General features: G+C 34.2%; 1 protein-coding gene across 1 annotated transcript; it reads right to left on the bottom strand.

Moving 5' to 3' along the window:
- Positions 1-6,444: 6,444 nt before the first annotated feature.
- LOC129877237 (ethylene-responsive transcription factor 1B-like) lies at positions 6,445-7,146 on the bottom strand. Its single transcript, XM_055952730.1, has one exon. It carries the CDS (start codon positions 7,043-7,045, stop codon positions 6,467-6,469), a length of 579 nt encoding a protein of 192 aa, XP_055808705.1. The 5' UTR covers positions 7,046-7,146; the 3' UTR covers positions 6,445-6,466.
- Between the last annotated feature and the right edge of the window lie 7,053 nt (positions 7,147-14,199).

The raw sequence follows: 14,199 nt of genomic DNA, 5'->3' as shown, positions 1-14,199 counted from the left end.
GATTAATTTTTGAAAAGACTGATGCACCTTGAAATTGATAAAAAAGGCCATCAATGCAAGGCAACATGTACTTATTTAGAATGGTGACCCGATTCAGTTCTTGATAGTCTATGCACATTCTCATGCTACCATCTTTTTTCTTAACAAACAAGATCAAGACACCCCATGAGGAAGTACTAGGACGAATAAATCCCTTATCAAAGAGTTCTTGGATTTGAGACTTAAGCTTTCTCAACTCCATGTGAGTCATGTAGTAAGGAGGAAAAGAGATTGGGCGAATGCCTAGCTCCAAGTACATACAAAAATCTATGTCTCTATCAGAAGGCATACCTGGCAAGTCGATAGGAAACACTTCTAGAAATTCACACACTATCGGAATAGACTCAAGGGAGGGAGAATCCACATCAACATTTCGAATATGGGCAAAATAAGTCAAACAATCCTGCCCCACTATTTTTCTAGCCCGGAGAAAGGATATGACCTTAGCTGGCTTAGGCTTGTACACCTCTTTCCACTCTAACCTTTTCCTCCCTGGGATCTCTAGAGTTATAATCTTAACATTACAATTAAGCACAGCATAATAGGGGGACAACCAAGTCATGCCTAAGATCACATTAAAATTAATTATGTCTAGAATCACTAAGCCAGCCTAAGTCTGGAACCCCATAAACATAACAAGAAAAATACGATAAATATGAGTGACTATAACAAACTCTCCAGCAGGGTTAGAAACATGGATGGGGGATTCAATTACATCATATATCGCATCAAAACCCAAGGCATATCTCACTAACACATATGAATAAGCAGAACCCAAAACAAATAAAATGGTAGCCATCTGGTAACAAAAAATAATAGTACTTGTGATCACTGCATCAGATGTCTCAGCCTCGATATTACATGAAAATATATAAAACTGAGCCCTGTCATCCTGAAGGGCCACCTTTCTACCTAGATGCATCACTCCTCGACCTACACTACCATTACCTCAGCCTCCATGACCTCTTAGATTTCCTCCTCGCCCACCTTGCGGATGTCTACTACTATTTCAACCTCCGCCCGTGGGTACCACTTCCCTGACCTGCTGGGGTGATGGATTTATCCCACAAGGGTAGGGACACTCCCTCCTTATGTGCCTCAGCTTTCCACAATTGAAATAACCGCACTAAAAAATGGCACGATACCTGGCACAAAAGAAGCTTCCTAGCTAGATGCTGGTGTGGAATAGATGGAAAACTATCCATAAAAGTGGGCACCACTGATTGAATTGGCCAGGCTACAATCGCCTGCCTGCCTTAACCTCTAGAATAGGATCCCTAAAAGTTAACTATGTTTTTTGTCTCCTTAGCCAAAGCTTTGGCCTGCACATCCTGTCACACACCCTCTATTTTCTTCACGAAGTCTGTGACTCTATTGAAATTCTTGTCGAATGAAGTCATATGAAAAAAAACCATGCAACTCAGGGTTTAACCCCATCACAAATAACCAGATTCTTTCTTTTTCTGTATTACCAGCTGAGTAGCATACTTGGACAATACATGAAATTTGGCCTCATAGGCAATCATTGTCATATTACCTTGCTTCAATGCTATGAAATCATCCTTCTTACGATCCTTCAAGGTACGTGACACGTATTTTTCTAAGAATAAGGCATGAAACTGAACCCAAGTAAGTGGGGGCAATACTGGCGAGCGACATTCCACATAATTCCTCCCCCACTGCTTGGCCTCACCCTATAGTTGGAAGGTTACAAACTCCACTCCGTTCTGGTGTACTATCCCTAGCTTGTGCAACCTCTTATAACAATCAAGGATAAACTCATAGGCATCCTCACTCTCCAAACCATGGAAGACTGGAGGCTTAAGCTTCAGAAATTTGGTGAGCCTGTTATGCTCAATGTCAGTCATCATTGGGTCGGTAAGTAATCTGAAAAAGGCATCAGTGCCTACCACCTTGTCTACTTCAGGAGCTGCAGCAGCAAATGGGCGAGCAATTGGAGCTGGTGCTGTAGGCATGGTGGGAATGGCTTCGCTACCAGACGACCCACACAAGAAGGCCATACTGCTCTAATATCGAGACTAGACGGGGAAGACTGACAACTTCAGTTTGGGTATCCTCTACCTATTCAGCAACTTCTTTTTCCCCAACCTCTATGTTCTTATCTAACTCATCCTGGGGCATGGGAGAGGCTCCTTTATAAATACTTCCTTAACTGGAGCGGCACCCCTAGAGAGCGATGCTCTTCCCCAGACTTTGCCACATCTCCTTTCCCTTCCCCTTCCTCGACCGCATCCTCTCGGAACTGGTTCCCTCTCTGGTTCAATAGGAGCTACAAGTTGGACACCGTTGTAGCGAGTGTTCACCATCTGCAGACAAGAGAGTGAAAGTAGTTAGATACCAATTTGGATCACCAGAAGCTAATTGGAATCAAGTTATAGCACGAGGGAAAAAAAGATAAAGAAAATTTTTCTAAAGTTCTGTAGCTCCACGAAGAAAAGTACTATTTTTGTACCATTCTACAATGCTCTACTAGACTCATTTTGGTACAACAAAATTAACAAACGTAGGGTTATGATATCAACTTTGTCATGAACCTAACCCGCAGTGATTGATACTCACACTAACCCTCTGATGGGAGAACTACTATTACAGCCCAAACTAACAACAATTGCAAGAGAATAAGCAATTTAAGGTGCTAAACAAATTAAATTTAAGAAAAAGGTGTTGAGTCCCCATAAACTCAGCCAATTTGATTAAGCATGCACAAATACCCCTAAAATCTGAAAGTTGATGCACCAAAACTATAACAAAACAACAAGTCTAAAGGAAGGGGATGCAACCCCAAAAGTCATAAAATAAACAAGTGTTTGAGAGTCTAGTCCTAAGTGAAGGACTAAAATAAAGAAGAGCCCATGGTAGACTGAAAAAACTAGCTCACCCTTGAACTTTGATCAATTAACCGTCTTCTATGCGAGGTCTCTCAACAGCCGCCTGAAGAGGTCCTGTACTCAAGAAAGATAGAGCAAGTGCAGTATCAGTATACAAAGACAATGATCACAATTCAACAATCCCAATATACCATACAATGATCACAATTCAACAATCCCAATATACCATTACAGCATAGTAAACACATACATATATAGAATAGACTTATCTATATCATCTCATTATTAATTCTTAATATGATCACAATTCAACAATCCCAATATACCATACAATTTCATATAAGAGTTATCTTATGGAACCTACAGACACCAAATTGTGTGTCGGAATGTGCCATTCGGCCTAAGATTGTGTCAAAACGTGACACCTAATCCAATTTATGTACTGGACTATGACACCTGATCCAAGTATAGAAAATCGACCACAATCACAGTGAATAGTTCAACTATCATATCTATCAAGAATAGGTTCATTACAAGTCATGGCGAGTAAGTAGTCATTTCATATAGTTCATTTCATTCTTCCCTATTCACATACCCATATAAATATAACAGAGTAATTTAACAAGTACATGTATCACATATGGAAAGACAAACCATCTCTTTCCTTGAAAATAAGCTTTGACAACTCTAAAGTGAAGGAACTTTCCCTTTTCAATTTTGTTCATCTTGTTCTTGGTCTAAAAAATATAACATACATACAGAGGATCAATACAATGACCTAATTCACATGAATTATAACATTATTCTCCTAATCCTAATAGAGAATTTATGTTATAATTCATTTTAATTAGTTCATTGTATTGATCATTTATATGTATGTGACTATTTTTAAACCAAGAACAAGTTGAACGAAACCGAAAAGGAAAAGCTCCAATACTTTAGAGTTGTCAAAACTTGGTTTCGAGTAAGGTGATAGTTTTTTCTTTCCGTATGTGATGTGTGCACTTGCTAATTGCTCCGATGTATGCATATATGTATATGAATAAGAGAGAATGAAATGAACCATGGCTTGCAATGAACCTGTTCTTGGTAGATATGATAATTGGACTATTCACTGTGATTGTGGTTAATTGTGTATGCTTGAATTGTGTGTCACGTTTGACACATAACTGGATTGGATATCACGTTCTGACACACATTTGGATCGGGTGTCACGTTCTAACATAATCTTTGATCGGGTGTCACGGTCTGACACATATATGGTTTGAGTTTATAAGTCCCATGAGAGGATCCTTAATTGAATTGCATGATAATTTAGGAATGTTGAACTATGATCATGTTTAAGTACTGGCTATGAGATGATAATGGATAAGGCTATTCTATATATATGTGGTTACTGTGCTGTAATTATTTATTCATGTCTCACTTACTGGCTAGTCATGTGATACTACCCGTACACTATCGTCATTGTGTACTGATATTGCACTTGATTTATCTTTGCTGAGTATATGGCATATCGGCTGTTGAGAGACATCGAATAGCAGATCACTAGTGAAAGATTTCGAAGGTGAGCTAATTCTTTCAGGCTACGCTCTTTTTTATCTTAGTCCTTCTCTCAAGACTTAAACTTTCAGACTTATTATTTTATGACTTTTTAGGGTTGCATCCCCTATCTTAAACTTGTTGTTTCGTTAGAGTTTTTGTACATCGACTTTCAGTTTCTTGGTGTTAAATTGCACATGTTTGGATCGTTTGACTAGATTATTCTGAGTTTATGGGAACTCAGCCTTATTTTATTATTAAACATGCTTTCGCTTCTTTAATTTATCTATCTATTGTGAGTACTGTTAGTTTATGCTGAAATAATGGTTCTCCCACCAAAGGATTAGTGTGAGTGTTAATCACGGCGAGTCGGGATCGTGATATTAACATGTCAACGTGCATGCAAGCTTGAATATTTTTTGTCGTAGAAATATATAGTTTTTTTAATAATGTGTATGGACATGAGAGTCGAACATACGATCTATATATTTTTGTTATGAGGACTATATTGAATTATGTGATTATCCCATTAAAAATCATAATTAAATTATTAAAGAAAGAAAAACTTTCAATTCATTTAATTTAGTTATGTCTTCAATAATTTAGTTAAAAATTGTGCAAAGTCAATACAACAACAACAACCCAGTGAAATCCCATAACGTGGAGTTTGGGGAGGATAAATTGTACGCAGACCTTACTCCTACCAAGGTAGGACGACTGTTTTCTGGAGACAAGTAAAGATAGACGGAGGGAGTATTTAATAAAAAGGATATGATGAACACAAATGGATAAATATTTCATTGATTTTCCAAATGAGATAAATATTATTGGACATTTATTTTTAGTATAGTGAATAAATAACCATGTACACAGGGAGTAGTTCAGTAATCTCAATTAAGATAATTTAAGACAAAATATATATATATATATAAGTTGTTGAATTTATTTGATATAAGATTTTTATTTCTTAATTCTTTTATTTGAATTCTAGATTCTGCCGCAGATTCTAAAAAGTTAAAAATACGAAAAATGGTCAAATATGCCCCTGTACTATTGAAAATAATTTAAATATATCACTCGTTATTTCAATTGTTAGCTAGTGTGATTTATAATATTTTTTATATAATTTTTAAATATGTAAATTTTATTTTAAAAAATAAAAGATTTTATATTTGAATTTATATTAAACATTAGTTAGTTTAGTCTTTGTATTTCAAATCAAGACAAATAAATTGAAATAAAAAAGGTATAAAATATACTGTTCATAAACTTACATTTGTACGATCTGAATTTGGCACATTATGTCCGATACAGGACGATGAGACAAAAAGAAGGTCAATTAAGTTTAATGGATTTACTTAAATTTTTATTCTAGGAAATGAATTTACAGAATCTTATATCATTTTAAATTTATATATGTTGCTCAATCTTTCAAAAAGAAACAACACTCGTATTAAAATTTTATATTCTTCAAAAATATATAGTTATTGAAGAATTTGACACAGAAACACCAGTATTTTGAAGAATGCCAACAACACAGATTTTAATCAGTAAGATTGTACAGTATTAAAATGTTCTCCTTAAAAATATTTTCTAACAAAATAAGTGTGTTTTGATTAATAAGCAAAAAATATTATCCTAAAAATATTTGTATATATATAATTAGACATATACAATGACAGATAAGGGTGTGGTGTAGATGGGGCTATGGGTGTGACGGTGAAGATGAAATGTGTTGGAAGACACGATCAATATGTAATGTCACGTAATTTTTTTTCTCTACTTTCAGTAGGAAAATTATTTTCTTTTAAGGAACTTATTTTCCTAGAGAAAATATTTTCAATTTTTTTTTCTACCAATCCAAATACGAAATTTTTTTAAAAACATTTTCCTCGGTGCCGATCACACCCTAAATATATATTATATAAAAGAAACATGTACAATAAATTGGAAAAAAAAAACATGAACAAGGAGGAATATTAAACATTGAAAAACTAAGTGGATAAACTTAATTAACAAGATGGAAATTGAGTATTCTAATTTGAACTAGAATACTCAGACAAGAGTTCATCCAATAGATCACTTCCCAAATCTTCAAATATAAATACATTATTCTTATTATTCTTATTATTCTTATTATTATTTTCTTCCTTGTGATTTACCTTTTGTAATTTCTTTTTTCTTGAAATATTACTACTACTTCTCTTTTTGTGTTTCTCCTTTAAGGCTGCTGCTGGTGACAATCCATTCTTGAAGAAATTGGAATTTTCTGTTTCTTGTAACATTTTGCTAACTCTTTCAACTGGGAAATTTAGGCAAGTTGATGGACCTCTCATTGACAAAGCAACTTGGTCATAAGCCAAAGCAGCTTCTTCCGCGCTGTTGAATGTTCCAAGCCAAACCCTAATTCCATTCCGAGTGGAATCCCTAATTTCGGCCGCAAATTTTCCCCATGGTCTTGCTCTAACACCTATATAGTGTTTCGCCTCCTTTTGAGGTCGTTCTGGACGGAAGTCATTTTCCTTAGAAGAAGTATCACTCGAGGAAGTATCTTCGAGCGATGATGATTCCACAGAATTTGAACTTTGTTTTTCGTCTTGAATCTTCAAATCCATTTTTTTCTATGATATCTTTCTTAAATGAGATATAAACAATGTATATTAAAGAATATATGAGTGGGAAAAAACTATATATATGTGTCTTCAACGATTAGTAATTACCACCCTAAAGGGGAAGTGTACATTTTCAAAACTTAATTAAATTAAGAAGAAAATTATGTAATAATGGAAGAGGCAATTATTGGATTAAACAAGAGGAGCAAGTTGGGTTCCAAGTGGGGAAAAAGTACAATATAATTATAGATTTGAAAAGCTTTTAGGGGTATGTTGTCCACAAGCACGATCATGAAAAAGATTTGCAATTGCTCCATTATATTTAATTGAATATATATTATATATATAGACACACCATCTTTCTGCAGATATCAACAGTAACTTTTTAAAAATATGAAATTGGAAATAATATAATATAGTGTAACTTTGTCAAATTATTTTTTCTTTCTATAACCGGGCATGAGAGATACATTTTATGATCGATAATTATATATATGGAAGTCTATTGTAAAATAATATATGTCCATGTTATCTTTCATCATAATTTATTTTTACTATATTTTATCCACGATCATAATTTGTCTTCACTATTGTGTGTTTCTGCTATAATTTATTTCTTTTTTTAGGCCTATAAATAGTCATTCTTGTAAGAATGGATGAATATGCAAAAGAGAAGAAAACAATAAGATTACTTATTTACTCTCTCCTGCTCTTCTTAAGTTAGTTTGTCATTTTATTTATAGCACGTTGTCAACACGAAGTCTCTTATAGGGTATGTTTAGATGATATAAATGTTTTATTTTTAGATCTTAAACACAAGTATGCATATGAATATTTTTAGTTTTTGAGTTCTCTAAATAATATAAGGTGGTAATAGACTTTATTAATTAATGAAAATAAATTTTCTTATTAAAATATTGTATAAGTTGTTCTTAATTTTTAATGGTTAAAATCTTATTAGCTTAATCTAATTTAAATATTTTTACGATAGTTTTCATCATGTCAAACTTGTAAAAATTAGAGTTCGTGGAACTTGATATTTCTAGTAAAAAATATTTTTCATGGGTAGATGATGTTGAAATTCACCTTACCGCTAAGAGTTTTGATGATGCTATAATCGAAGGAAATGAAGCATCAAGTCAGGATAAAGCAAAGGCTATAATTTTTCTTCGTCATCATCTGGATAAAAGCCTGAAGGTTGAATACTTGACAGTGACAGATTCACTTGAATTGTGGAAAGATTTAAAAGGAATATATGACCACCTTAGGGCAACAGTATTGCCAAGGGCTCGTTATGAGTTCTGTTGTATTTAAAACTACGGTTTCAAGATTTTAAAACTATAATTGTGTATAATTCTGTTGTATTTAGAATAACTTCTCAATTAAAATTATGTGGGAAAACTATAAATGATGAGGACATGTTAGAAAAGACTTTAACTACTTTTCATGCCTCTAATGTGATATTACAGCAGCAATAACGTGAAAAGGGTTTTCAAAAATACTCTGAATTGATCTCATGCCTTCTGGTGGCTAAGCAACATAATGTCTTTTTAATGAGAAATCATGAAGCCCATCCCACTGAACTGCTCCACTTCGGAAAGAAAATGTGGTAGAAGCACATGGTCAGTCTGAAAGAAGACAAAATAAAAATTGAGGCTTTAATAATGTACGTGGACGTGACAATGACAGAAGATGATATAATAATCATCGTGATATTGATCAACATAAAAGGGAAAACAATGTGAGTTCTCAAAGTGGTCCTTCAAGAAGTAACTGTCATCGTTGTGGTATAAAATGCCACTGAATAAATGAATGTCGGACGCCTGAGCATTTTGTCAGGCTTTATCAAAATTTCTTCAAAAGAAAGACAAATAAATGTTGTGCCTTTTCTTCTAATCCCCGAATAAAGTCACACTTGACATTTAAAAATAATGTTGAAGCAAGACCTTTGCAAGTATACAATGATAATATTGAAGCGAATTTGACTTTAAAGTATGATGATTTTAATGACCTCAATGATATTACTCATAATTGATGGTTAATTTTATTATATGATTTACAATATGTTGTCGTTTTTATGTACTTTTGATTATCATGTTTTTACTTTTATCTATTTAAAAAGAAAAAAAAGGAGGACTTAAGTTTCTAGCAATATTTTTACTTATCTTATCTCTTATAATGTACTTTTATTTTATGAAGATAAATAAATTTCTCAGTATTCAATTGGATCAAAGATGATTAATGGAGATATGTGCATTTTGGATAGTGCTACAATGCACACTATATTAAGAGAAAAGAAATATTTCTCTCATTTGGTTATGAAAAAGGTCAATGTTAATACAATATTCGGTAGTACAAAAATAATTGAGGGCGCTGGAAGAGCAGCCTTATCACTATCTGGGAGAATAATATTGACTATTAATAATGCTTTGTATTGTAGTAAGTTCCAAATAAACTTATTAAGTTTCAAGGTTATTCGCTAAAATGACTACCTTATTGAGATTGCTAATGAAAAAAAGATTGAGTACCTTTACATTACTATAATAAAAGCAAGAAAAAGATTTGTGTATGAAAAATTACCTGCACTTTCTTTTGGGTTATACCACACAAGTATTGATGTGGTTGAATCACATGCAATGATAAATAAAAAATTTATTGACCATTATAATTTTATCATTAGGCATGACCAGTTGGGGCATCCCAGTTATAATACGATGCACAAAATTATTGAGAATTCATATGGGAATCAGAAAATTCTTCAATCTAAAGAATTTTCGTGTGTTGCTTGTTCTCAAAAAACCTGATTATTAAACCATCCGCAACTAAGGTGGGGATTGAATCCCCTGCATTTCTGGAACTTATACAGGGCGATATACGTGGCCCAATTCACCCTTCATGTGAATTATTTAAATATTTTATGGTTTTGATAGATATATTTATAAGATGATCACATATGTGCTTATTATCAATTCGAAATATGGCTTTTGCGAGATTGTTAACTCAAATTATAAGGTTAAGAGCACAATTTTCATATTATGTAATAAAGACAATTCATTTTGATAGTGCTGGTGAATTTACATCTTAGTCTTTTAACGATTATTGTATGTCGGTTGGAATATAAGTTGAGCATCCGGTCGCTCATATTCATACTCAAAATGGTCTAGCAAAATCATTGATTAAACGCCTCCAGTTGATAGCTACACCATTTCTAATGAGGACAAAACTTTCTTTTTCAGTATGGGGCCATTCTATTTTGTATGCGGCAATATTTGTGTGCATAAGACCAATCAATTTTCATGAATTCTCCCCATTACAGTTGGCTTTTTATCACGACCCAAATTCGGGTGTGATGGCACTCATCTCAACCCACCGAGACAAGTCAGCCTAAAACTCAACGGAAAGTAAATGCAGAAGTAATTGAGATAAAACAAGATTTAACTTAGTTAAAAACAAATAAATAATCTCCAAAATCTCCCAAGACTGGTTGTCACGTATACAAGCCACTAATATATTACCGAAGTACGAAAGAAAATACAGTCACAATGTCTTTGTCTCTAGAGTAGGACTAAAACATAATAAAAGAGTAAGAGGTGTCCGCTAGATGGATGTAACAGCTACCTCAACACTCGAAATTGATAACCTCGGCTGTAGTAGAAAACAGTATAAGATCAAGCAGGTCCGGGCTCACAACCTACACAAGTGTGGAAGCAAGGGGTGAGTACCAAACAACACGGTACTCAGCATGTGGATAGCTAAAACTAAGCAAAGCTTAATAGATACAAGTACTCCTGTCCTTCTAACCGAACCTCCTCAACTACAACCTGCATAAAATCAGCCCAACTCTACACTTGTACAATAACAATAGTAATACAGTCCACAAATACTCATCAATAGTCTCGTCAATGAATCATACCAAGTCAAGTTTAGCATACAGAGTAATATGGGGGTAAACACAAAGTCACAAATATCAGAAAGGTGCAATGCAGTGCAATAAAATGATGCATGTCTGTCCTATCAGTACATATCCGCTGAATCATAGTCTAGAACCCATGGGGGACATTTCTGTCCATGTAACCTGCCACGGAGCGTGTGGCCCGTCCCCTCAATACATATATCCTGCCACGGAGCGTGTGGCCCGACCCCTTTGTTTTATAATACCTACCACGGAGCGTGTGGCCCGACCCCTTTGTTTTATAATACCTGCCACGGAGCGTGTGGCCCGACCCCTTTTGTTTCATATCATTTTTAATCTCAACACAATATGTCAGAACCAATGCAATTAATTCATGTTCATATAATTCACGATAATAATATGACAACAACCATAATTTTTTCTATCTCACATCAACATAGTCATTTCACATGTCCAAAATAAATCCACAATCATAACATATCAATTCCACCAATACATGTCATTAGATCACCAACGATACCAAAAGCCTGAGTTATAATCTTCAAAAGTCAGTTTTCATTCCTTCAAGTGAGCTCCTCATCAAGACTATTCCATCAAAATCAACTTCTACGTACTGAACTTTCGAATCAAACTTTGGCAAATCTATAAATTAGGGATAATTTAGACGTCACATATTAACCCATGAATCAAGCCTTAACCGAAACCCTCTAAACCCCATCATAACCATCATGACAATCTTTCATCACATAACCACGAGAAAATTCTATACTAATACCGGCTACAACCAGAAGTGAACCTGAATCAATCACCACACTCATAATGCACATACTATCACAGATCTTATTAAGATTCCATTCTCACTACCAAAGCTTCCCACAAGCTTAAGCTATACAAATCTGATCTTTAGGCATTAGGTACTTATTACTGGAGAATATGATTTATCTAACCCAAAGAATGAAATGATTGAATACCCTCCTAGCGAGCGATACATCCAAGCATACAAAACTTCCAATAACACTATTGAAAATGGTATATCAGTAGTTGTGATTGTAAACAACCCTTAAGAGCGGTAACACTAGACCATTGGCCCCCCACATTCTACCATACATAGCCAGAACGAGACCCCGACGAGAGTTGAACCTTAAGACTATCGGACAACTATAAGTATTCATGGTAGCACTTCTACAAATTCTTATAAAAAGAATTATGCATGTAAAATCACTATTATACTTCAACAATTCCTAACAACACCAAATCTATCACAACTGAAATAGCCAAGTTTGCAAAAGCATCCTACCCTATCAAAAGAATTCGCAGAATCGGTACATCAATCAACCACTAGAGATCCATCCACCGAAGTAGAAACACTTGTGGGCATAGGGAGCGAATCATACTTCAAATCATGTCCGAAACAAAATAGGTAGTTATATAAGAATGTACGAAATCAAGATCGAATAACACAAGATACTTCTCCCATAGTACTTAGATCAAACATTTTCATTCATCTGACTCCATCACTTTGATTTTTTTGCTACCCACAATCAACCAGTTTGTTCCCCATACCAAAACTTAGAGAAATTCTTGGTCACCTGAATAATTCTACATACTATGAGCACATAGCCTCTATTTACCCTCTAGTGCCTATGTAACGCATCACAATAGTTCGTATAACCTATCAACAGAGTAGTATCAATCCAATTCGATATCCTTAATAACCACGAAGAACTATATCTCATCTCGTAGTGCATCCATAAGTCACCTACCATAATTTGAGAGTCTAACCTTACATAAAACACATAATCTTCGACACCTCACTATTTGTCATTCAAATCAAAACCAAACCTTAAGAAAAGTCGTTGTTACATCCCTCATAAGTCTGTGTCGAACCAATCGACATTGTATAGTCATATCTGAACACAAGGGCAAAAATTCGTACAATCTTCAACTTTGAACTAAAGATCTATACATGATGTCTTATTTATTTTTTGTCATTTCTTAGATGCTTTCCATGAAGCAAATTTTAAATACCTTGAACTATTTAATATACCAGACTCTTATTCCTTTTGCTAACTCATTTACCAATCTTATTATTTTGAATCAAAACTTTAAGTGAAGCCCTTTCTTAGGCCTTTTAATGATCAAAAGCAATAAACTCTACAATTCAAACCCTGCACAAGTTCTTTCAACTGCTCAGTACCCCATGTGATCGATCAATTTTCATCTTGTCGATCTATACTTTAACGAAACCTACTGCCATAATGTAGACTTAAAATGAACAACTTGAATTTTGAATTTCATCCATGTAACCCAATTCCATTATCTATCAATATTAGCTCATACATTAAAGATCTTTATAAATTCACGCATCCTAGCTATCATTGATCACCTATCCATTAATTTTATTGTATCATTCGTTAAAATTTAATTATATCAGTTACCAAACTCGAAACCACAAAAGAACTTATTACCACACTCGAGTCAAACCCCTATAGAGTTATTTCTCAAATCTTATCCAATAATTGTTAACCCATATGAATAACACATAACACTGCCACCATAAACAAAGCAAAATAAACAGAACCACGTCTCACTAAATTTAATTCTCCACTCTCTCTGAAGATACATTCGACCCTTACAATCAGAGTAAATATAATTGTTCTCGCCTTGTTTCGAAGGCTAAACTACATTTTACTAATTATTTTCATTTATGATTCTAGATTCTTTCAATTCTATTCGAGCGGTGTCTTAACACATTCTACGACTTTTCATACAACCACGCCACTCATCAAATAGTAGAAAATTGCAATTTAGATACCTGCAAGTCATTATTATTATATTAAATCTATTTAACCCAAAATCCTTAAATTATGGTTATGTCCGGATCATAATCCATCATAAATTCCTATTACCGTTATGCTCAATAACCATTGCCATTATCTCGAAGTGAACCTTCTTAATCGACAAGACACCTTAAACCCAGTTATACCAACCAAATCTAATGGAATAACCCAATTTTATGCGCACTCTCACTAAATTTTTTAATTGCCTTCACACAAGTATACTCACTACTACTTTCTTTAATCATAAGCTTATCATTCTGATATCGATCCACTTCCTTGGAGTTTACGGTTAAATTACAAGTCCTCACTTAGAATTCTCGGGATACACTTCACAACCTAAACGCATTAATCATACCAAAATCCACCACTAAGATCTTTCTTATAAACAATGCTTACCCCAAGCG

Source organism: Solanum dulcamara, chromosome 2 (assembly GCF_947179165.1).
Source record: "Solanum dulcamara chromosome 2, daSolDulc1.2, whole genome shotgun sequence".
Taxonomy (NCBI): Eukaryota; Viridiplantae; Streptophyta; class Magnoliopsida; order Solanales; family Solanaceae; genus Solanum; species Solanum dulcamara.
This window is presented reverse-complemented; position numbering and strand designations above follow the sequence as displayed.